The following is a 26,828-nucleotide window of genomic DNA, read 5'->3' as shown; positions in this document are numbered from 1 at the left end:
GAAAACTTCAAATACTTTTCAAAATATGATGGCAATATTTTGTGGGTTGATAAATTGATTTGTTTTGTTGTTTCACTGGAGAAAAGAGAGGGAAGTCAACACTACTTCTTGCTGTTTAGTTCTGAAAGTAAAGGCTAAAAACCATTGCAGCTATGACCTGCTCAGGCTAAAAATAATCTTCAAAAAGGCTGATGCTTGATGAATTTGGTAATTTCAGTACTATTACTATCCCACTTACAGAAAAGAAAACTGACACCCCTGGAAGATAAAGTAACTTGAATATCAAACAACAACTGATGAGGCTAAGATCTATGGCTCTTAAATATTCTTATATAAGCCCCAAACTAATCAGAATTAGTTTTGTAATAATTCACAAAGAACTTTAAGCTACTGCGCCAACTTACCAGAATTTCAGTTTATTTCAACTCTGAATTCATAGTGTTTCTTTCTTTTGACTACCACTAGCCTCTACATTCTAGTGCATATATTTTAGCTCTATAACCTTGGGCAAATCACTTGACCTCTATGAGCCTTTAGTTCATCTATAAAATAGACAACCTTCCTTAAAGGGTTATTGTGACCTACCTAGCACATAATATTTATTCAAAATTATTTAAGTTTTCAAATATAAGTACTACATAACATGCATTTAAAAAGACTGACAAGCAAGAACATACTAAATCATCTACTGAATAGGGTTTCCCCACCATCAGTACAAAAGCAACAAACTTAAGATTTGGGGGAGTGGGTGAAAGGTCATTCTACAGGAGAGAATCTAACAGCATAGAGCGCTATAAGAGAGAGGTCATTATAAGCTTATAAGGGAGACTCAGCAAAAAAGACCTAGATACTTCTCAAGCGACATCATAACAGTTAAAAAGAAACTCAACAAATTTCTGATTACCTCTAAGAATTGTATGTTTTTAAGTAATCAGGTTTAAGAGAGACTAATAGAATACAGATCAGAGGTTGTCTCTGGGCACTAGGATAGAACAAACTCCAGTGAGAATCAAAAAATGGAGTCAAAAATGGATAATGATTTTTCACTTATCAGACTGCCAAAGATCAAAAAGTTTGATAACACTGTGTTGCAAAGGGTGTAGGCAAAAAATACACTGCTGGTAAATCTCTATGGAAAGAAATTTAGAAATACCCAAATTACAAAGGCATATACATTCTCTGACCCAATTATTCCACTTCTTGTACTTACAAATCTAAAATAATGCACAACGGAGGTTATTGAGTGTGGAGAAAAACAAGTGGGGAGAAAAACAAGGCAAGGTGCAGTATAGTATGTGAAAGTATGCTATCAACTGTGGGTGAAAATGCATATATAAAACCAATTACTTATATACACAGAGAATCTCTCTGGAAGGTAGAAACCAAGCGCACTGGCTGCCTCCTAGGAGGGGAACTGATCAGCTGGGGAACAGGAGATAGAATACTTTCAATGGAACTCTTTCGTACTTTTTGAATTTTACATATCAATGAATATATTATCTACTGGGCAAACACAACTTCTTAGTTTTAAAAATATTTTATGGGTAACAGAGAACAAGTATTACCCTGAAGGAATAGCAAATGGTACTTTTTAGCTGAGGTATCAAACATTTGCTGAAAACATCTGAAACTCTATCTCCCCTTTTAATCTACAGAGGCTATAAATTTTGAGAGGATAAATGGTTTAGCCTCTAAGTTTAAAGAGAGTTAATAGTTTAAAAAAAAAAACAACCTGATTTCTATCACTTCCCCTTCCAGTTTAAACCTGACAGTTTCAATTCAACAAACATTTTCTGAGCATCTTGCAAAGTGTCAGGACCTGGATACAAAGATTAATAACATGTATGACCTGATAAATGGTTGAACAGATGTACATAATAAATGGTAAAGGACACCACTTTTTTTAATGCCTGTCATTTTCATGAACAAGAGGCAGCCTGATGTGGCAGAAGGAGTATTGGGCTTGAAAGAGACCAGGACTGTAATTCCATTTATTCCCTTTATTCCCTTAACCAATCATCTAATTCTGCATACATAAAATCTAGCAATTTTAATACCTGCACTGCCTACCTTACTATAAAAGTGTTATAGCAAAAGAAGATATATGTGAAAGCAAAATTCTTTATAATCTGTGAAACACTTCATAAACATAATTATTACCACCCAAATGAAGTTTTAGAGAAAAATATTTTACTTCCCTTTTCTTTCTCTAGCTTTCTTTGCTGAAGTTAAGAGTTCTCTGTTTAACTGAAGTTATCAGACACAAAACTGTGTATTTTTATTATTCTTTCAAAGTTAATAGATGACAAAGCCAACCCACTTGTAAAGCATTCAAAGAAAGTAAAGGTAATTTTTTATTGTAAGTTACATATGTAGGGACACCTGGGTGGCTCAGTCTGTTAAGCAGCTGCCTTCAACTCAGGTCATGATCCCAGCATCCCCCATCAAGCTCCGTGCTCAGGGGGGAGCCTGCTCCTCCCTCTGCCTGCCACTGCCCCCTGCTTGTGCATTCTCTCTCTCTGACAAATAAATAAAATCTTAAAAAAAAAAAAAAAAAGGAAGGAAGGAAGGAAAAAAGAAGTTACACAAGTAAAATCCAAACAGACAAAAGCAGGTATTCAAGTGCAACTCGAAAGAAAGAAAGAAAGAAAGAAAGAAAGAAAGAAAGAAAGAAAGAAAGAAAGAAAGAAAGAAAGAGAAAGAGAGAGAGAGAGAGAGAAAGAAAGAAAGAAAGAAAGAAAGAAAGAAAGAAAGAAAGAAAGAAAGAAAGAAAAGAAAAAAAAAGACGAAAGAAAGAAAAGAAAGTAAGTTACACAAGTAAAATTCAGACAAAAGGAGGTATTCAAGTGCAACTCAAAGTTGGGAGCTTACAGCTCCCAACAGTAGCCTTGGGGATACTCTTAAAACAGTGGGATAATGAGAACAGGAAGCCTAGGACGGCAGCAATAAGGGCAAAAGGGCCGATAGAAAGAGGGACTACAAAAATACCAACAGGGGCACGTGGGTGGCTCAGTTGTTAAGCGTCTGCCTTCAGCTCAGGTCATGACCCCAGGGTCCTGGGATCGAGCCCCACATCAGGCTCCCTGCTCCTCAGGAAGCCTGCCTCTCCCTTTACCATTCCCCCTGCTTGTGTTCCCTCTCTCGCTGTGTTTCTCTCTGTCAAATAAATAAATAAAACCTTAAAAAAAAAAAGAAGTACCAACAATTGTGGTTGTAATGCTGGCAGACTGTCAGCTTTCTTAATGATATGCTTTGTCAACACTCTAAGTTTGAAGTTGCTTTTTTAAAAATCTTGGCCTATTCTTAAGCAATAAGAGGAATGCGTTTACCTCTGTACCACCAATGTATACTCGCCCTGCAGAATAATTCAGATAAAACCAATCCTATCTTCTATCATTGAAAGGCAAGCAAATAGATATATTCAAATGTATCCTGCTGGCTTGGAGATTACCCTATCACACCTTACCATCAGTTCAAAGAAAGCATGATATCAAGAATAAAAGCTGCTGGGGCACTAGGGTGGCTGTCAGTTAAGCGCCTGCCTTCGGCTCAGGTCATGATCCTGGGGTCCTGGGATAGAGCCCCATATCAGGCTCCCTGCTCAGCGGGGAGCCTGCTTCTCCCTCTCCCTTTGCCGCTCCCCCTGCTCATGTGCTCTCTCTCTCACTCGCCCTCTCTCTCTCCCTCAAATAAAATCTTTAAAAAAAAAAAAAAAATAGGGGCAGCTAGGTGGCTCAGTGGGTTAAGCGTCTGCCTTCGGCTCAAGTCATAATCCCAGAGTCCCAGGATGGAGCCCCACATTGGGCTCCCTGCTCAGCGGGGTGTCTGCTTCTCCCTCTCCTTCTGCCCCTCTCCCTGTTTGTGCACTCTCTCAAATAAGTAAAATCTTTTTAAAAAAAAAAAGCTGCTAACAAAATGCAGAAACATAAAATGCTAACTAGTGTTTGCTGGGGAGGGTAGTGACTCTAAAACCAAGATCTAAAAGTTAGACATGTGATTTGGTTCTTTATTCATATTCAATTAAGCATTTATTATGGGCCTACAATGTTTTGCTTCCAGGCCTTTGTACGTGCTGTTCCCTCTGCAGGAACCACTCTCTTTCCCACCCCACCCATTTGCTTCCCCACCTCACTAACCTCTCACATGTGACTTCCTCTGAGAAGACTTCCCTAACTTTCCCCACCCCCTCCTCTGCGAGCACTTATCACTACGTGTGTTAATTACAGAGACTGTATCTCCTTTACTCAGGACTTACACCGTGTTGGCACCTGAAAATGTTCCATAAATACTTGTAAAGCATACCAGACACTGTGCCAGGTAGACAGGGATACAAAGATGAAAAACAAGATCCTAAATTCACTGTCTAGTGGGAAACAGGCTAAAGCAACAATACAATGTAAAATGGGCTATGAAGGAGGCATGTACAGGATATCAGGGGCATGAAGAGAGCTAAGTCAACCTGGAAGCAGGATGAGTAATAATGAAGAAAGAAATAGAAAAGAGGATATGCCTAAACTAAGCCTGCAAGATTCTATAAATAAGAGCTAATTAGTAAAGAAAAGAGAAAGGATAGGGGTGCCTGGGTGGTTCAGTCGTTAAGCGTCTGCCTTCGGCTCAGGTCATGATCCCGGGGTCCTGGGATCGAGCCCCACATCGGGCTCCCTGCTCAGTGGGGAGCCTGCTTCTCCCTCTCCCACTCCCCTGCTTGTGTTCCCTCTCTCGCTGTGTCTCTCCCTGTAAAATAAATAAATAAAATCTTAAAAAAAAAAAGAAAAGAGAAAGGATAATCATTCCAGATAGGAGAAAAACAAGAGAAACAAGGTGGATCTGAGGAACTACAAGTAGTTTGGAATGTGCAGTGGGTCTCAAACCTTAGCATGCATCAGAATCACCTTGGAGGGCTTATAAACATACAAGTTGCTGGACCCCACCCCCCAGTTTGTGATTCAGTAGGCCTGGAATATGGCCCAAGAATTTGCATTTCAAACATTTTCAGGTGACACTGCTGCTACTTCTGGTCCCTAGGGCAACACTTTGAAAACCACTAGTATAACAGAACACAGAGGGCATACGAAGAAGGAGCAATAGACAAGTTTGGAGCAACACGATGGGGCAAAGGGGGTTAAAAGTTACATACATTATGCCACAAAATTTGGCACTGAAGGATTTTGAGCAGAGGAGTAAGTTTTAGAAAGATGATAATAATAGCTAACATTTATAGAGCACTGGACTTTATGTATTCTGTACCATCCAGTAATTATTAGCCATATGTGGCTATTTCAATTAAATTACAATTATATTAAATTCAGTTCTTCATCAACCAGCCACATTTCAAGAGCTCAATAGCCACATTACAGCCACTGACTACTATACTGAGCACAGATATAGAATATTCATTCCATCATCACACAAAGCACTGTTAGACAACACTGATGTATATTAACTCATTAAATCTTCGAAACTTCATTTTGAGATAGACACTGTATTATCTCCATTTTATAGAAAGAAATGTGGCTAAGAAACATTAAGCAAATTACCCAAGGTCATAAAACAAATGGTGCCTACATGGGATGCAAACCCAGATGGTCTGGTTCTTGAGCCTGTGTTCGTAATCACTTCATAATGGGATCAGTCTTGGCAATAATATGAACTGGAGGGAGATGATATTGAAGGAAGGAACACCAGTGAGGAAACTACTAAGGCAAATCCGGAGAGAAATGGCAAGGACCTGCACTAAGAGTAGCAGGTGGAATGGAGAAGTTAATTAAAAGAGATGTTAAAGAAGTAGAAAAGACTGGGGATGGACTAGAAGTGAATCCAAAAGAAGTGCAAGTGTAGAAGATAACACCAAAGTTTCCTTTAGGAATCAAAGGCAATGGCAATGTCTCATACCACAGTAAGAAATCAAAAGAGCAAGTTAGAAGGTGATGAATTCCATCTGGGTCATCATGAATTTGAAGTGACCAAGACACTACACTGTGGGATATACAAGCCCAAAGCTCAAAGGAGAGATATGGACTATAAATTTAGTCATTAGTACAGCAGAGGTTAAGTCTAGAGATAACTCAGAAGGTTGAGACAAAAAGAAGCAAGCAAAGAACAGGATCTTGGTGGCGGGGGGCACCTGCATGGCTCAGTCAGTTGAGCATCTGACTCCTGGTTTCAGCTCAGGTCACGAACTGGGGTTGGCGGGATCAAGCCCCACATGGGGCTCCACATTCAGCTCCGAGTCTACTTGAGAGATTCTCTTTCTCCCTCTCCCTCCCCCTCTGCCCCTCCCCCTGCAAGTGCTAGTGATCTCTCATTCCCTCAAATAATCTTTTAAAAAAGATTCTCCCTCTGCCCCTCCCCCCTCCCCCCTCTCTCAAAAAATAAAACAAAAAAACAGGACCCTAAGGAATTCAACATACAAGATTCAGGCGAACGATAAAAAGCCAGCAAACTGAAGATGAATTGCCAGAAAGATGGAGAACAGGAAAGACACCTAGCAAAGAATTACCCCAAAGGTCAAGGGAGGAGAGAATGGTCAACAGGCACAAATGGGGCTGAAAAGTCAGGTAACTGAAAGACTGAAAACTGTACACAAGAACTGTTTCAAATGGTGCTCTAGAACCAAAGGGCAGATTGCAACAGATATGGAATGAATACAGACTTTTTTTCAAGAAGTTTCAAAATGAAGGAAAGGAGACAGGGTGTAGATGTACAGAAGGATCTCGAGCAGTGTTTCTGTTTTTATTCTAACTTGATGGGAGAGACTTCCCCATGTTAAGGGGGCTAAGAGTGGAAAGACAAGGAATATTATTAATGGGACAAGGCCCCTGAGACAGGAGAGAACATAGAGAGATGAGTTCTAGACAAGACACTTCTTCTCTCATATCCTCTGAAAAGGTAGCAAAGAGGGTAAAAATAAGTACAGACATATTTAGGTTAGTGTAGGAGGGGTATAAACTTAATGAGCTCATATGGCCACAGAGAATCCATTCTGTGAAGGAGAATATGGGAGTGTCTGCAGACAATGAGAAAAGCAAAAGGGCTAGAGGAAATACTGAACTGCTGCAGAGAGAACAGACGCAAGACACAGACATACATCCCAAAGCAGAACTGATTAAAGGCCACAAATTTGTAAGTGGCATCCCACCACATGGTTTGTGCAACTTTCTTCAAAATGATAAACAGTCCCATATAGGAGCAGAGAGAGAAAAATGGTTGGCTTAATGTCAAAGTTGGGGTTTGCCAATTAGAGGAGTAAAGCAAGTAACTGAGGTGATAAACCATAAGGCCAAGCAATTAGAAGAAAAACAGCATAGTGGTGGGAGGGGCTCACCCATCAAACTCACACATGGAACTTTCTCCAAAATATATACCATGAGACCCTGATGAGATTAAAAAAAAAAAAAAAAAACAGGTATAGTAGGAGAGAAAGGTGGAAGATTAGGGAAGTTATGGTCAGGAAGTAAGATAAAACAAAATTTAGGTTTCCATGGGTACACTGTCCTGGGTTCATTCAAAGTATGTTCATGGGAGTGGATGTGAAGTATGTTGTTTCACGTACTTGTCTGAATTGCAATGATTAGACAAAAAGTAGCTGCTTCTGTCCTCTGATTCCCTCAGCCAGTTCTGTCAGAGCAGTGGTTCTCATCCCTGGCTCTACATTTGATGCACATGGAGGCTTCAAAACAAAACAACTTGAAATCTGGGCCCCCTAGATCTGCTAGAGTCTAATTTAACTGGTTTGTTTATTTTTTGAGGCTCCTTGGGTTGTTCTAAAGTGGATATAGTGTCAAGAACCACTGCTTTAGAAAGAACAGGGCTTTAGATTTATGTTATGAATTTAAAGAAAAACTGGCATAAGAAGAAATGAAATAACTAAAGCAGGAAAATGATAAAAGAGGATCTAAATCCTAAATCAGATTAAAGATGTCCCCAATAGAAAAGTTGAAAAGCCATCTTAAAGCACAGCATCAGGCTTAACACACAAAAAAATGTAATAATGTTTCTAAGGATTCTGTTACAGGTTCTAGAAAACTCAGGAGTTAAATGCTTCACTGTAGCCAATGAAGAAAAAAGAAAAACCTGCACTCTACTAAGCAGAAAGAATTGAAAACCAACACTTAACAGCAGCTCTCCAGGTCAACTACAGTTCACAACTCCCTGGAGGAAAAAGCAGCCTATAATATAAGCATGATAACCCCCCTCACCCCCCCCCACAGACACACAAGGAATCTACCTCTTCTGCACAAAAGGTAAATGGCAAAGGAATCAGCTCTCTTCTTTCACACAAAGATTTTAAGTTTTTTAGCTACCAGATTTTCTTTCTACATCATTTACCAATAATTTTAAAACCACCTAATTATTTTATAAATAACTGTCCCCAATCTTAACCTTTATTTGCCATTATTCTAATGTATTTGCTAAATTTTACATTAGTAAATGTAGAAATGAACTTACACAATGGCCAAAAAAAGACAGACAAAATCTGTTGTCTGCTGCCTTCTCTTAAGGTTTACTATTACAAATCACCCAGAACCAAGACTATGTATACATAACAATGAGGGTAGACTCTACATTCCTAATCTCCCCATACCCGATGCCTTTGGTAAGAATTACTTCATTATTTAATAGAAAGGCTGGTACCTTTCTATCTCAGTCCTAAATTTTTTAAATTCTAACCAATTATCCAAGTCCCTCAGAGGTCTATGTTATAGACTTTCTGAAAATCAGACTTAACTATAAGCAGACTTTTTTTTTCCCCCAAAATTCAGAGTACTTTCCCTTCCAGCGTTAAGGTAGCTCAACATGTTCTTCTAATATTTAGCTAAAAAAATAAGACAACTTTCTAACTCCTCTAATTTGAGCCATAAAAAGTCTTTTCCAAAAAAATTAAAAACTGTTTCAACTTTCAAGAATGTATAGCTATCTTCAAACACTGAAACAAGCTGATTTACATATCTGTGGTTATAAAAACGAGCAAAATTCTCTAAACCAGGGTTTATTCTATGGTTTCCATTAAGCAATACATTATTTTATACTCATTACCCTGTAATACTTTAAAGCAGTACTACAGCTTAATGAAAAAAAAGCAAAGAATTGAGAAGTTTCTCCCAGATTAACTTGCTGTGCAGCACTGAAGACACTTAAATCTCTTGGGCCCTCAATTTCTCTATTTGAAATAAGATTAGAAACACTGTTATCCAAGATTGCTACTTGCTCAAAATTCTATAAAAGGCAAAAGATTTTTTTTCAAATAATTTATCTATACTTTGTAAGCATAATATAATCCAAGTATAAAATATACCTTACTCAACACCACAGCCAAATTTATTTTTCCTTAGCAGGTCTTTTTTTTTTTTATTGCTGGCAGTTAAAAACCATTTTGACCCAGAATGGCATTCTGCAAATCTAAATGCTACACTACTATAATCCCCATGCTTAATTTCAACCCTTAACCAAATAGTGCCATACTACAAACTGTTTCTTCACCTGTTCCCTAATGAAGTTGAAAGTAATTCTTTGGGCTTGAATTTACAGAGTTATGTACAGTGCTGACGAAAGCCATCTGTTGGGAACTATTGGAAAACACCAGAAGAAATAGCCTAGATTTTCCTGGGAACCAGCTGCAGCTCAATGAGTCCTAATCCTGCTCCAGCTGGGAAAAGCAGAAGGGTGAAGTCGCTACAGGTCTAATTCATCTGCTGCAGATCCTTTGTGAACTGACTCCACCCATGAGCAGCCAATTGGTAAACAACTTTATCAGAGGAGGCTCTTAATAATTCCTACACATAACATTCATTTGTTTCTTTAAAAATGTTTAAATCAGAACACCAAAAGTATTCATTATTGTAATTTTAACACTTCTCAGTTCACTAAAAACAGAACAAAAAACTTAATTCTATTTTAACCAACCAACCTGGCAACCAGATTCAGTCCTCTTATATAGCTAAGATCCAAGTCAGTGCAGAAAATATACTTTCTCCAATGTTCTACATAAGAGGAGAAAAAGTCCTATTATCTGCTTTCATAGTATTAAAGGTAAATGTAGTGTAAAAAAATACTGGCCCTTGTATCAGGATGAACTAAAAAAACAGGCAGCATGGATAAGATAATGCATTTTGCATACATTCATTTTCTATTTGGTGTTTTATGAGAAGCCATAATGAAAACCTATATTATTAAATGTTATTAAATAGCTATTATATAAATATACTACACCTATAAAATTTAACCATGTAAAATTCTCTGAGACTTCAATAAGAAAACATGTTAAAGCACTCAGAACAGTACTCAACACATTGTTAGCCCTTAACAAATGTTAGCTATTAATAGGTTTCTATAAGCAACTGCTTACATTCCCTTGGCCTACTGATACAGGGCAAAGAAAGGTCAAGATAGTTAGATCCTCTAGATCCCTATTCCCGAAGCAATTTATAGTATCTGACGTCTTCTTTAATGTCTTCCCTTTATTTCATCAATTTATTAGAAGTTAGTCCAGGAAAGAGTAAAGTTCTACTGTCAAAAGTATAGGAAAAATATCTAGGTCGTGTGCATTGGCTGGGTATAGAAGTTTTGATTAGCAATGGAAAACCAAAGGCTGCTTTAGTAGATCAAATTTTCTTTCAGGGTATGTCATGGGCTGAAAATTAACCAAAACACACACAGCTCATAGGCTACCTAGAAGATCAAAAATTGCCTGTACAGCTGATTGTACCGCATTACAAATATATCTCTGAGTTATTTTTAAAATTCTGGGTTTTTAATAAGACTAAGTCTGCTGAGACAAAGTCAATTCCTTAACCACATTTATATTTAACCTACCTCAATAACTTGTTAGTAACAAATTTTTATTTCTAGCCAGCTTTGCCTCAGGGCCCACAACATTTAGAGTCACCAAAAAATGACGTAGCATCAATTTTACTATAAAGGCCATTTCCAAATAGCTAAATCAAAGCTTTATTATTCTTAACTCAGTAACTTGAAAACATATTCCCAAATTCACATCTCTACATCAAAGCCCCACTTATTCTGTGAATTTAAAATGTCAAATTCCAGTAACAAAAATAATTTGGATTCTACAAAGGGTTTACTGTATTGAGATAGAACTTATTTTAAAAAGGCTATAAATTTATCACTTGATCTTTCTCCTCCAGGTTACCTAGCTGGGTAATTACCTAAACAATAACACTGGTTGACAATACTTTCTCTACCCTTTCCAACTATAATGCTTCAGCAAATGTTCCACAACACTATTCAACAGAATAACACTTTAATGATGTAGCTGATTATCACAAGAGTACAGTTTTCTGGACTAGTAATATGGAACATAAGCAATATATATTCAAGTACATTTTTCTGTGTTAAAATGAACCCAAAAGTTTGAAATCAAGGTGAAAAAGGTTCCTTCCAAGACTCAGTATCTAGATACAAACCAGCACAATCTCAAATAATACAGCCTCCCCCAAGAAACATCTCATTATTTCTCAGGGATTCACAACACTTAATTGTTATGAACACAATCACTGTAAAAAACTAAAAGTTATATTTTATAAACTAAAAAAGAACCCCAAAAACATTTATTTCGCCTCTTAGCCTTAATCCTCAGTAAGACCTGAATCCTAAATTCACTGTTATAGTAGACATCTAAATGTTTGCTGAATATGAATAAATGAAACAAATGAACAAATAATTTACAGTAAAATCTGTTTTCAAAAGGAAAGAAATTTGCAAGGGGCCAATTGTTATTTAAGCCAGTTTCACACTATCACTCTCATCTATATGCCACAATTCAAGGAAAAGCAACATTTTGAATTCCCAAATGAAAGCATGCTATTGCAGCCATGCAACAAATCCCAGATTGCAAATCAGAAAACTTCAGTAACAGATAAACTGAAAATTAATAAGCACAGACTTTATCTTCAAGAAAAAAAAAGTCATGTAGACAAAACCATTTTTTATGGACCTCAGGTATACAAAACTAGATTTTTCATAATCTCTGGTTTCTGATACATTCTTATCACTGGTTCAAAGCCAGTTTTAAAATCCAGTCTATCATAGAGAAAAAGACACAAACCGTGAAGAGGTGGAGTTAGGGGGAAATGTGTCCTTTTACAATTAGAGAATGTACTATGAAGTTAACACCAAGAACATTCACAATTGTGTACTTGACTGCAGTGACAGGCATTATATGTAACAAACCCCCAAGAGGCAGTAGGTATAGCTGTTATAAAGACTGGAGCCAGACTGCCCAAGTTCAAATCCTAGCTTTGCCACTTAGTATCTCTGTGACTCCGAGAAATTACTAAACCTCTTTTATGCCTCAGTTTCTTCACCTGTAAGATAACAGGACCTACTTCATTGAGTTGTATGAGAATTAAATAAGTTAATACATGTATAGCTTTAAAGTAATGCCTGGCACATGGTAAACATATCAAGTTAAACAAAGTCACCATAAACTACCACAACCCTAAAGGTAGCTCAGAAATTTCCCTTACAATGTGGATAAAACTTTTAAATCATAGTATCCCACAGATTTTCCTCACTATTTATCAATGTGAAAACACACTTAAGTTCAAGTGTGTTCACAAAAACTCTTAAAAATACAGTATTTCTACACAGCTGATCCCACCAAAAGTAGCAAAAACCACTCAGTTGCTGAAAATCTAACATACAGTTCTACAGTTCCTTCCAAAGGTTGATATCCCAAAGAAATAAAAGTTAAAACTGATATAGAAAAAAATAAAGAGGAACTTGAAATAATGCCATTTCAGTTCTAAGGAGAGTGCCTGGCCCACAACAGGTGCTCAATAACCTTTTGCTGAATTAAGGCCTAAAAGTGAAACTACTTCTGGCCTACACTTTCCTTTCTCCATCACTGTCAAATCCACTCCAGATAATTTTTTTGAGAATATCTAGGTTCATAACCTATGAAACCTACCAAACCAATCAATTTTTAAAAAAGGAAAGTAAATAAAATACAATATAAAGAGCAAACTATATAATCTGTTCAGAGAACAAATAATTCTTCACTGTATTATGATTTCGAATGTGAGCTTTTCCTATCTTTGGAGGAAACACTCAGGAAAATCACTACTGAAAGAAAGACTATTTAAAAATATATAACAGATCTCATCAACTCTAATTTCATAGATATCATAAAATTAGTTTTCAATTCAGACCAGTACACATATATAGAAGTCTCAATTCAATGAAAATTTTTCCTAAGTGTCTACTCCAAATTTAGTTACTTCAGTTAATAACACTATATATTACAGTTATGTAATATAACTGTAACCAAAAAGATAATATAACCAAAAAGATAATTTCTAACCAAAGTAAACCAGCAAATCTCTACTGGATTAAACTTTTTTTTTTTAATATAGAGGTCTCAGCTCAGCTGCAAAGTAGGAATTGTTGGATTAGATGGTTCTCAAGATCCCTTTCAAAAGTAAAATCCTAGGGTGACAGGACTCAGATATGTCCCATAGTGTACTATATTGGCTACCTTTTAAAAATATGCACAGTTGACGTTTTATGTATGGCCAATATTTTTAAAAATTAAAATATCTAATTCAAGCAAGGGATACTATAATAAAAGCAAGCACCCAGGTGTTCTAACAAGAATTTATAATACTCAATTCACAGAACACTGAATTCACTGTAAACTATAAATTATTTCCTGTTTCCATGTAGTTAACCTGTAGATCATTTGGTAACAATTTCAGGAATCAATCATACTTTTAACTTCAGCCATATGTGATCAAGAAACAGTTCTTACAGTAAGAGTTCTACAACAGCACTGAACTACAGAATAAAGCATTTTAGTTACCTGTCCACCTTGAATTTTTAATACCACACTTTTAATAAATGCTCAAATGACAAAGAACCATTCTATCAGAATCATTTCAAGGTTAATAACAGTAAGATAATGTTTCTATTTCAAAGTTCACAGGGAAAATTGAACCCTAAAATAGATCTCTAAAAACTTCATCAAAGAAAAATACTGTTAATTTTCAATTGTTATTTAAACAAAAATCTATAGGTGGGTTACTAACTGCAATAAATTTAGACTGAATCTCAAATATTTTAAAATACATTCAATGTTAACTTTACAATCTTCTCAACCTAGAAGTAGCTTCCATGATCTTAGGCAAGATAAAGATTATTTTACTATTGTATACTAAAGTGTGCATCTGTACTACCACTCTCCCCAGAACTACAATTCAGAACACTTGAAATAAATTTACAGCTAAGACACTAGGTCAATGTAAAAAACTGCTACTAACAAAATTCTCCTCATCCCCCAATATCTATTTAAGGGCCATATTTTGCTGTTTCTTAGTGTACTTTCAACTGCATAAAATAACAGCATGAAACACAGAGTACAGTAAGGTATACCACTGTGTATCAAAACTCACAACTCCACAGAACTTTAGAAATACAGGATACTTTATTCCTGACCCATGTAGCTACCCCGTCATAAACAGTAACCCTTAGGACTTCATCCTATGCAAAGAATACATGACAGAAAGTTAGAATACAACAGAAATAAGAACTGATAAATTTGCTTAGCTATTACTATGGGTCAGGAGAATCAGTCTCACTCCTGCCTAATGATAACATAAAACAAAAAGAAAAAAAGGAAAAAGAGAGGTTCTTAGAGTCACCTGCTTATTTCAAATCCAAGCCTCCAACATTTAGCAGTGCTCATCAACTTCCAGCAGTAAGATATTATAAGAACTCAGAACAGCCTTCAAGTTGAATGCTACTTTTAAATTCTAATCTAAATATGTTCTTTTAGGTGCATCAATACACTCTGAAACTCAAGACATCAAATATTTCAAAGTATAAGGACAACTGGTATCTACTGAATTCTAACAACTCATCAATAAAAAACCAGAGGTGATCATTCCATAAGTCCCCAAACACAAAACCTAAATGTAACTTCTACATAACTTCTTAGAAATGTGACTTTGTAGCATGCTCTATCATCAGCTCTATGAACACTGATGCATATGCCACTCTTACCTTATCCTTTTCATGTGGAAGGAGTGACACTGGAGGTAAAGAGGAAAGAGACTCACAACTCTCTTTCCCATCCACACTGGTTGCTTTAGTGTTGAGCCGATAAAGAGGTCCATCTTTAAGGAGTCTGCCGTGGCCAACGGCTCGTTTAATAGCCAATCGTAACTGCTGGTGAAAGCCAGAGGCAGCACTGCCTCCAAATAATGCAGACACATCCTTCTGACCTTTCAAAAAACGTTCAATGCTTTTCAAAGTCGAGCCACTGGACTCTGCCAAGCCCTCAACTGCCCGCTTGATCAGTTTATTCCAATCTACATTTTGTTTATTATCCAATTTTCCATGGTTTCGGGGTTTAGGAAGTGCTATTCGCCCAGGATTATCAGGATCTTTATAGGAATTGAGTCCTTTATTGGAGACTTTTAAAATTGTTCCATCTTTAACACTCAACTCCAATTGTTCTAAAACAGTTTTACGATCCAAGCCATGGGATGAAGACACTGCATTGCATATCCTTTCTTCTGAAGGACGCTGTTTTTGCTTCTTCACTTTTTTGATGGCCTCCAAAATCCACTCCGTATACAGCGGGTTAGCGAGTTTTACCATGGTGAAGGATTCTGTATATCCATAGAGTCGTTATCCCTTATCCTGATGCTGAGTAAGTTTTACACCATGGAAAACAACATTCTCGGAGGCTGGGAACCAGTTAACCATAGCATACAAGTTTTCTGGCCTGAGTCCTTTCCCCCTTCACAGAGTGCCTCCTCACTTTTACTTTAGAAACCAAAACAACCTGTTATTTGAAATGTCTTTAAATTTCGCAATAAACTTCTCAATAGCACCACACATGGGTCTCTTCATAAAGTTGTAAGAACTCAAGAACATCTCCTTCCCAGCAGAAAAATGTGCATCTTATGCCTGAAAAACAAACACGGTCAGTTTTCTATCAAGTCGCATTTTGTAAATAAGCTAATAACTGAGACATCCTAGTCGTTAAAGATAATCAAATATCAAGTGTTTACTGAGCACCTGTAGAGTTTTAACAAGTTTCTACCAACATTCCAAAAACAGTTATGTATGTAAACCATTGGGGTAAAAAGGGAAAAAAAAAAAGATGTATAATTAGGATACAATGAGGAAACAAGATGAGATATACTATGAATGACCTTAAACTACAACTAAGCAGAGGGTTGCTGACTATTCTGTACTCCACAATCTCTGCTCACCAGTCTATGAACTGAAACTCTTCCTTCACATCTTTCCCCAAGAACCTATTCAGCACTTCAACAAGTATCTGGATTAGTAGAAAGAATCCTGCAATGAAAGTAAGAGTGAATCTTTCATCTTTCAAAATTCCAGACATTCAAACTGCATAAAAACAGTCAAAAAAGAAAAAAACAGTCAACAAGGCAAAAAACCATTGAGAAAATTTTAACTATTTCATATATTAAAAGAAACAAAGAATACAATTTACACAGATCAAGTTCATATTTTAAGTACATTACTGTAAACATTCTAAATGGAAACAAAAATAATATTGAAAATCAAGTGAGAAGTCCTTAAAGAATTTTAAAATCCAAATTCAAATTTTAAGAATTACATGCTGATAGCTTCTCCTAAACCAAACTAAAATACTAATATTCGATATACTAGAGGGAGAAACAACTGTCAAAATGTTCATAACCAAGCTACACATAAACCAGAAGAAAGGTCCAGAATCACTGGGTTCAAAAATGCACACACTACATATCAAATGTACTATATTGCCTGTTGGAGGTTTAAAAAGATCTCACAGATTCAAGATTGCTGACCTGAAATGTACATTAATGAGTAAAACACAAGCACATATATATATATTCCCTCTTCAGGATCAAAGTCAATAGTCTTCTTTGAAACAAAAGAATCTGGCAGATACACATCTTTTTGAAAATCACCAAAATAATGAATTCTGAATCAAATTAACTTCTTTGCTTCCAAAAAATAAATATAACTTGATTTATTTTTTTTAGAACGTCTGTTCTTGTTCTGAGGAGCATTTACATTACAACATAAACAATGATAGAAAAATGGCTCCCGCAGCAAGTATTAGGACTGACATTAAAATCAAAAGGAAAACTAACAGACATTAGGAAAGCTACAGTCCTATTAACTCTAATAGGAAAGAAAAGGCTGAAGTAAACACTCAAACCTGAGCCAAGATTTATTTTTAAATTAGCTGACTAAAAAGAAGCCCCCCTGAGAGAGCTATGCTTCATTTTGGTGAGAGTCTCGAGAGGATAGAAATCATAGTCTTATTACTCCAAGAACGTTCATTATATAGACATTAACGCTAAACTACATGAGAGGCTACAAATCTGAGTTTAAGAAGCTGGGAACGTCCTAATTGATTATGCTCGCAGGTAAACTAATGAATGACAGCTACTCATTGTCTCTCTGGCCAGGGTTTTCACCAGTCTCCAGGTCTTCCGAAAGTAAAGCGCCTGCAGACCTGAACTTTAACTCTCTGAAAGTACACCAGCGGCTAGAGAGAAAGTACAACTTGCTTCCGACAGTCCTTCCCTGGTCTCCATTCCCCACCCCCAAACACATCTTCGCGCTCTCTTTTTAAAGAGCGAGAAACTTTAAAAACTTGGAACTGCACAACCCTGCCGCTTGCCAACGGGTAGCTTCGCCGTTCCCATCAGATGGAAACAGAACCCGAGGACTAAGTTAACAATGAAATCACGTGAAAGAGTTAAGAGCAATGTATCTCCCATTCCCGGCTCCTCCAAATCCTAAGCTCCACAGAGGCCGGTTCAAAGGAGGCGTTTGGGGCACGCAGGCTGCCCAAGGAGCCTGACAGGTCCCGCAGCTCCCGTCCAAACCGGCCGAAGGTTGACAGGCAGCCCGCCGCCTCCCCTCCCAACACAGGGGCTGACAGCCCGACAGACACAACACCACACGTGCTGCCTCCTCCGCACCACAACACCCGCCAGCCTGTCACCCCCACTTGCCGCCTCAGCCCCGCTCGGATCTCCGCGAACCCGGCCGGAGCCGGAGAACGAGCGCCCGGGAGCGCGGGCAGAAGGGGCCGCGCCCGGCCTGGGGCGGCGAGCGGCCGGGCGCAGGTGGGGCCGGGGCTGTGGGCGCGCCCCCGAGGGAGAGCGGGCTTGCCGACACAGCCCAGCCCGAGGCTCCGCGGCCTGGGCCGCTCGCCGCCCGCCCACCCGCCGGCTCCCCGGGGCTGGGCCCGGCGGGCGGGCGGGCGGGCGGACGGCGGGGGCGTTGGGCCCGCGAGAGCCGGGCCGGCGGGCGGCGCGCGGGCCGCGGGGCGGGGGGAGCCGGGCGCCGGCCGGGCGCGAGGGGGCGGCCTCGGCGCCCCAGCCCGAGGCCTGGCGCAGAGCAGCGGGAGGCGGCGCAGGCCGCGGCGGGGCCTGCAGCGGCCCGCCGACCCCGCGAGGCGGCGGAACGGGCCCCGGAGCGGCTCAGCCTCGGGCTCGACGGCCAGGGGCAGTCGCCGGTGGCTCCTCGGCTACTTACCGGGGGGGAAGAGAGCCGGGATCCCGGGGCCCCGGGCCGGACCGCGGAGATGCCCCAAACTGACACGGCCGCCATCTTGGAGACAGTGAGCTCCGGCCGGGGGGAGGGGAGGCGAGGCGGCGGAACAGCCGCGGGGGGAGGGGAAGCATCGCGAGGGAACGGCTGCCTGGGGGAGGGAGCGGGAACAGCCTGGGAGGGAGGCGAGGGGGAGGGAGAAGGGGAGGCTCGAAGGGGGGCCGGCGAGGAGCGGGAAGAGCTGTGCCGAGAGCCGGGAAAGGCCGGAGGGCGGGGCGGGACAGGAGAGAAGAGCCGGCCGGGCAGGTCACGTGGGGCCGGTACAAAAGGCCAAAGCCAAAGTGGGAGGAGGACCTGATGGGCCTGGAGGCCAACAACTGGGGGTTCCTTCTCTTTCTCACGCTGTTAGGTCAGGCGGATAGCGGGAGGAGGAGATGGTGTATCCCCATTACACAGCTGGGGAAGCTGAGGACAGGCGCATGGGTGGGGTGGCTTCAGTATAGCACGGAAATCCGGTGGCCAGACGATCTGAACTCCTGATGATGCCTGTTTACAGTTAGCAGATCCTCCCTCCCGACTTCTGTGCCCTCACCCCACTTCCACAGTGACTCTCCCGAACCCGAGGTTGAGAGCTGGGGGAGTGGGGAGAGGACAAAGGGCGGGAGGAAGTTGCCTCCCTTTATTACCTTTTTGCTCTCACTAGCACCCCACATATCTCATTCTATTGTAGGAAAAAGAGTAGGTGCAGTGAGGAGGGGAGAAAGGGTGGAAACTTAGACACCCATAGCAAGCTCTTTCACCACAATGACTTCATCCTCCCCACAACGGAGAGTCTTGTTGGACCTTACCAAGCCATTTGTATAGGAAACAGAAAAGATTTGGGTCCTGTGACTTGCACAAGGTCACACAGCTCTTGTGTGGCACACACCTGAGTTTGAAGCCTTGATCTCTTTTGTTCCACTGCCTTCTACCCATGCCCTATGCAGAATTGCTTTTTTCCGAATTGATTGCTGAACCATGAACTGGCACCTCTCATGGCCTGTTTTCTACTGGCGACATGTATGTCTCTTTGTCTTGTCTCTCGTCTAGTTTAATCTCCTTGAGGCAGAGATTGAGTCATACTTTTTTTTTTCCTGCAGTAAGTGACAAACGAATAGATATATTAAATGCTTAATAATTTTTAGTGAAAGTGTTTTCCTGCTACTGGACCTTTAACTGCTTTGTGCCCTGCCCCCATGTAGACTGTCCTCCCTAGCACCTCCTAATTTTATCTCAGCTTTACCTTTTAAAGACCACCCCTTCACTCACTGCCTTAGCTTTGATTTGTATTTTCTTCCTGAACTTTTGTAGTATTGACCATTTGCCCTATTCCTTTGGCACTTGATATGTTGCTCTTGTATACATTTTATGAATATATTCCCAGACATATGCTCTTTCGGAATGTGTCTGTATCTCCAGTGGCATAGTATTGTACAAGCCGTACAGACTCAAAAAAAAAAAGTTCCTCGTGAGTGAACATTTCTTCAGTCACTAGGAAAAAGATGGAATTTTTATCCCCAACACCAGCCCTGCCTCATTTATCTCTTTAGCTTTTATCCGTTCTAATCCTTAGCCTTATTGTTCTATACCAGAGGCCGTCTAGATCATTCAGTAATAACATAGGAATTTATATCTTCAGATGATAGTCCAGCCAACTCTATAATCTAGTACTGACGCTGATAACATAAGCGTGGTGTGGTGATATTTACTGAATCACCCTTCATCACTTACTTCCAAGCCACATCCCCACATGAGAGAAATTTGCGAATACAAAATAGTCTGTTAGAAAGGGTATTTTCCATCCTAGATGAATCAGACAGATGAAGTCTCAGGTAAAATGGGAGCTCTTTGTAATGGAAATCATCCAGAAGAAAAAAAAATGTAGTGGGAGCATGGGGATTCTCTTAGAAGAATAAAATAAGGTTTTATTTCCCAAAAAGGACAGATGAAGTCATATTAATAGAAAATGAGTCCTTCGTGTGAGACTAGTATGTGGTCTTCACAAGAAAAATAATACAGAGATGAGTTGTGTTTGCTTTTTGATAATTTGGAAGAAAACTAACCATAGCCATTCCCGTGAAAAGAGCAAGCTAGAGTTTAAGCACATAGTAGCAAGAATTTAAAACAATTTACAACTGGTGCGCCTGGGTGGCTCAGTTGTTAAGCCTCTGCCTTCAGCTCAGGTCATGATCCCAGGGTCCTGGGATCGAACCCCATATCGGGCTCCCTGCTTGGCGGGAAGCCTGCTTCTCCCTCTCCCACTCCCCCTGCTTGTGTTCTCTCTCTTGCTGTGTCTCTCTCTGTCAAATAAATAAAATCTTTAAAAATAAATAAGTAAATAAATAAAACAATTTACAACAACAAAGCACAGTTTAACTTTTCAAACAACTTCCATAGAGAGTCTTTGCTTTACATTTGCATAATTTAATGGCACATTCAAGAGGTCTTCTCAGAATAAAAGGTTTGCCACAAAGATCAAAGCCCTCATCTTTTGCATGTTAAAAGACAATCCCTAGGGCGCCTGGGTGGCTCAGTCGTTAAGCGTCTGCCTTCGGCTCAGGTCATGATCCCAGGGTCCTGGAATCGAGTCCCACATCGGGCTCCCCGCTCAGCGGGAAGCCTGCTTCTCCCTCTCCCACTCCCCCTGCTTGTGTTCCTGCTCTCCCTGTCTCTCTCTGTCAAATAAATAAATAAAATCTTAAAAAAAAAAAAAAAAAAGACAATCCCTAGCACTGAAAGGACAGCTTTTCTTGGTTCAAATTTTAGTCAGAATTCAGCTCTGGAGGACTTATCCCTTCCACATTTTGCTCTAGGAAGCCCTGCCTTTTCAGTTGTATTTGTTAACTACACTTTATACAGAGTTCAGCTAAGCCGAAAATAGGAAGGCTATTGTATCCTCGTTTCAACAGGAAAAGTTTTAGTCCATTTATATTTAGTATAATTACTGCTGTATTTGGATTTATACATGCCATCTTACTATTTATTTCTTTTTGCCCACTTATTCATATCCCTTATTCTGTTCTTTGTTGTCTTCTTTTGAATTAAAATATTTTCATTATGCCATTAACCTCCTCTATTAGCTTATTAATTACACATTCTTTTAGAAGTCAGAAATTACAACATGACTCTTTGACTTATTACACTCTAATATAAATGATTACTTTTACCACTTCCCCAAGAATGCCAAAACCTTAAAATACAATGCTCGCACTTACCCCTTCCCCTTTTGTGTTTATTTTTGTCATGGATTTTAATTGTGCATATATTTTAAGCCATACAAGATTTATAATCATTTTTCTGTACAGTCAATACTCATTATATTTACCTACATATTTATCCTTTAAGGTACACCTTGTTCCAATAATGCATTTATGTGCTTCTGACTGGAATTTTTTCCTTCTGTTTGAATAATTCCTCTATCAAGAGCAGGTCAACTGGTGACAAATTCTCTCCATTTCTGTTTGCCTAAAAACTTCATTTTTGTCCTTAATATTTTTGCTGGGTATAGAAATTCTAGTTTAGTAACTTTTTTTCCCTCAGCATTTTAAAGATGTCGCATGGGGCTCCCTGCTCAGTGGAGAGTCTGCTTTTCCCTCTCCCTCTGTCCCTCCCCCTGCTTGTGCTTGCTCTCTCTTTCTCTCGAATAAATAAATAAATAAAATCTTAAAAAAAAAAGATGACCCCTAGTTTCCATCATTCCTTTGTCACTCTTGAAAAATGATGTATTTTTTCCCCTAGCTCCTCTTAGTATTTTTTTTTCTTTAGTTTTCAACAGTTTTCCTGTGATATGTCTAGATGTGGTTTTCTTTGTACTTATTCCACTTGGGTTCTGAGGTGGGATGAGTGCCTCTCAAGGAGTTCCCTGAATCTGTAGCTTGATAACTTTTATCTGTTTTAGAAAACTCTTGGTCACTATCTCTTCTTATCTCTATCTCTCTTTTCCTTTTAGGACTTCAGTTATACATATGTCAGAATTTTTCACTCTTTACCATCTGCATTTCCTGTCATCTATTTTGCTTCTTTGTGCATGAGTCTGTATATTTTGCACCTATCTATCTAAATCTTCTCTTCAATCTGTTTGTTGAGTTCTTTTTTTAAAAAAATTTTATTTATTTATTTGACAGAGAGACAGAGTGAGAGAGGGAACACGAGCAGAGGGAGTGGGAGAAGGAGAAGCAGGACCCCCGCCGAGCAGGGAGCCCGATGCGGGGCTCAATCCCAGGACCCTGGGATCATGACCTGAGCTGAAGACAGATGCTTAACCAACTGAGCCACCCAGGCACCCCTGTTTGTTGAGCTCTTAATATTGGTCATTTTATTTTTAAGTTCTAGAATTTTCCTATGGTTTTTTTAAAAAATAAAATCCAAAGCATTTGGAGAAATTCTCTTTTTATTTTCTCTACCTTTGCCTATACTTTCTTGATATATCAATCCTAGCAATTTTAAATCTTTCTGATCATTATAATAGCTAGATCTTCTGTGGGTCTATTTCTATTGTATATTCTTTCCATTGTTTTTTGGTCATTTTGTTTTTACTGGCTCTTGGCCTGCCTGGTAACTTTTAACAGAATGTCACATTAAGTATGAAAAATTACAGAAACTCTGGATAAAATTATCTTCATTTAGAGGATCTGTCCTCTATAAAGTAGTTAAAATGAGAGCTGAATACCTTAATCAGAAACTGAACTAACTTGAGGTTGGGTTTTGGCAAGGTTTAATCCACCTCTTTTTTGCTGCTGTTCCTATAGCTCAGCTCTCCAGGTGTTCCAACTGAGAATCTTGTGTGTTCCCTGGGGCCCTTGACCCGCATGGATACTGAAGTCTAATCTTCATTTCCTCAGAACCATGAGACTGCAAAAAAACTCCACTCTGCTTTTCAGAGGTTTTCTTCTTTGTACCTTAGCTTTCTTTCCCATTCATCTTCGGAATTTGGCAAGTGACCTGTGGGAAACTAGCAGAGTACTGGGCTCATTCACCTCTCCCTTCTCACTGAGAATCTGGCCCTTCTGGTCTTTATGTTTTTTCTCTCCAACCTTGGTTAACTGCCAAAATCCCTGCTGGCATTTTTGCCTCTTAGGACCACTTTCTTGCTTCTGTTCCAAAACTCAGACTGGTCTTATGCCCAGAGTTTTCCTGAGGGACAAAGGTGCTGGAGAATATCACGTCACCTCTGGGTATAGTTTCCCATTCTTTAATATTGTGTCCTCTTAAGTCCTGGTTGCCTCAGCTGTTCGCTGATGTCTCCAAATAGATGTCTTATATTGTAGCTACTCACTTAATTGTTTTAAATTGGATCATTGATTGGCTGTAACTACCCCATCATATTCAGAACCAGGAAAAGTTTTAAAAATGAAAAGGTCTGGCCTTCTAATTAGAAGAATGTCTGAACAAGCCTTTGCCTAAGGTATCAAGATATAGTTTCCAACACTGTGTGTATATCAAAATCACCTGAGTACTTTTTAATAAGTAAAGATTCCAGGATTCCACACTAAACCTACTAAGTCTGAGTTTCTGAGAGAGAGATGAATTTGGCTCTATATTTTGAGAAACTCTCCAGGTAAAACTTCTGTTCTAGCCATGATTGAGTAATAGGGACTGGATTTGTCCTCCTCTCATAAAAAACTAGAAAACCTGGCAAAAAGTATGAAACAATGGTTTTCAGACATTGGACAATAGACATTATAAGATAGTAATCACTGGGGTGCCTGGGTGGCTCAGTTGGTTAAGCATCCAACTCTTGATTTTGGCTCAGGTCATGATTTCAGGGTTGTGGGACTGTTGGGCTCCATGTTCAGCATGAGTCTGCTTGAGATTCACTCTCTCCCTCTCGCTTTGCTCCTCTCCCTGCTTGTGCATGGGTACACACACACTCTCTCTCAAATAAGTAAATAAATAAAATCTTGGGGGGAAAAAGAAGACAGGGGTACCTGGGTGGATTAGTCAGTTAAGTGTCTGACTTTGACTCAGATATGATCTCAGGATCCTGAGATCAAGCCCTGCTTCTGGCTCTGCTTCTCTCTCTCCCTCTACCTCTCTCCACCCTTCCCCCACTCATGCTCTCTCTCTCTCTCAAATAAATAAAATCTTAAAAAAAGAAAAAAAGTGATCACTAAAACAAGAGAAGTGAATAAGTTGAACCATATAATTGCTCCAGCCTACTGCTTTGAGAAGGCTTCTAGACCATAGGACCGAGAATGGGTACCCCAGACCTCAGCAATATTGCTGAGTTGAGGAGGCTAATGTCAGAACTAAGGGAGACAAAGACAGCTAACATTTGCAAGACAGAGAACCAGAAAGGAAAAAGATGCATATGTACAGAACTCAATATCTACCGAGGAGTCCTTTTGATTTGTGAATGAGTATTGATTTGCACATTTTTGAGAAGAAACAAATTGGGGAAAAGAATCATTCAAAAAGGGTAGGTAAAACGATTCCCAGGATATCCATATGGTTGGAAATAGTGCCTGTTTCCAGAAGCCAGGATAGAAAAACTTCTATTTTTTTTTAAGATTTTATTTATTTTATTTGAGAGAGAGGGAGAGAGAGCATGAGGAGGGAGGGGCAGAGGGAGAGGGAGAGAATCTTAAGCAGACCCCAAAGCTGGGCTCGATCTCACGACCCTAAGACCACAACCCAAGCCGAAACCAAGAGTCGGACATTCAACAGACTGAGCCACCCAGGCAGCCCTAGAAAAACTTTTAAACATTTAAGGCCTTAGATAGAGTCCTCAGGAGGACTTAATATTATTCTTCAGGATGAATTTATCCTATATTAGGGATTAGGGGAGAGATTTGAAGAAATAATGGCCACAATATTGCCAAATTGAATAAAAACTATAAATCCACAAGTTCAAGGAGTTCAATGAAAACCGAGCAGAATAAACAGTCATAGCCACACCAAGCCATATTTTAGTAAAATTGCTGAAAACCAATGACAAAGAGAAGAATCTTAACAGTTGCCAAGAAAAGAAAGACACATGATCTGTGAAGCAATAAAGAATTATACCAGATTTCTCCTTAGAAACTATACAACAAGACGAAAATGAAAAAAAAACTTCAGATTTCTGAAAGACAAAAAAAATCAATCTATAATTCTTTATTCAGCAAAAATATCTTTCAGAATGGAGGAAAAATAGAGACCTTTTCAGACAAAAAGAAAAAAAAAAGCTAAGACAAATTTATCCCTAGCTGACCTAAACTGCCAGAAATGTTGAAATTTTCTTCAGAAAGTAGAGGAAAAGATATATCCTTTATTAGATGGAAATTTGGATTTATGGAAAAGCATTAAGTGTACTGGAAATGAGCAATGTGTGGATAAGTATATATATTCATCTAAATCTCTTTATATGATTGATTTTTTTAAAGATTTTATTTATTTATTTATTTGACAGAGAGAGAAACAGCGAGAGAGGGAACACAAGCAGGGGGAGTGGGAGAGGGAGAAGCAGGCTTCCCACAGAGCAGGGAACCCGATGTGGGGCTTGATCCCAGAACCCTGGGATCATGACCTGACCTGAAGGCAGATGCTTAACAACTGAGCCACCCAGGCGCCCCTATATGATTGATTTTTAAGAGAAATTAATAACAATGTATGTAGAGTTTAAAACTTATGTAGAAGTAAAATGGATGGTACAGTTGTCTGGGGAAATAGGAGTTAACTGTTGCAAGGTTTTACAATGTACATGCAGTGGCATACTATTTGAAAGTAGACTGAGATAAGCTAAAGATGTATATTGCAAACTGCAGAGCAACTCCTAAAAGTAATAATAACAATTAAAAACTAAGATACACCCAATAGGCCAATCAAAGTAAAATCACAAAATTATGCAATCTAGAAGATAGGAAAATAAGAAAAAAGGAGGAAACAACAGATGAGATAACTGGAAAGCTATAGTAAATGATAGATGTTAAGCTCAACTCTATTAGGTATATTTGATATAAATGGTATAAATAACCGATTAAAAGATACAGATATTTGGGGCACCTGGCTGGCTCAGTAAAGTATCCAACCCTTGATCTCAGGGTCATGAGTTTGAGCCCCATGTTGGGTGTAGAGATTACTTTAAAAAAAAAAAAGAAATTTAAAAAGTACAGATTATCAGATTGGATAAAAGTGTGAACCAAATATATAATGTCTATAAGGAATAAATTTTAAATAAAAAGATATAAGTAAGTTAGAATTAAAAGAATGGGGAAAGATACACCATGCAAACACTAATGAAAAGAATTCTGGAATTGTTATAT

At 39.1% G+C, this 26,828-nt stretch overlaps 1 protein-coding gene across 1 annotated transcript in view; it reads right to left on the bottom strand.

Moving 5' to 3' along the window:
- Window positions 1-18,643, bottom strand: part of KAT6A (lysine acetyltransferase 6A) — a 113,241-nt gene extending 94,598 nt beyond the window's left edge. The window contains 2 exon segments of the mRNA XM_027598181.2: window positions 15,019-15,930; window positions 18,532-18,643. Of these exon segments, the coding sequence (XP_027453982.1) occupies window positions 15,019-15,618 (600 nt within the window). The 5' untranslated portion in view covers window positions 15,619-15,930; window positions 18,532-18,643.
- Window positions 18,644-26,828: the final 8,185 nt, after the last annotated feature.

This window comes from Zalophus californianus, chromosome 2 (assembly GCF_009762305.2).
Source record: "Zalophus californianus isolate mZalCal1 chromosome 2, mZalCal1.pri.v2, whole genome shotgun sequence".
Taxonomy (NCBI): domain Eukaryota; kingdom Metazoa; phylum Chordata; class Mammalia; order Carnivora; family Otariidae; genus Zalophus; species Zalophus californianus.
This window is presented reverse-complemented; position numbering and strand designations above follow the sequence as displayed.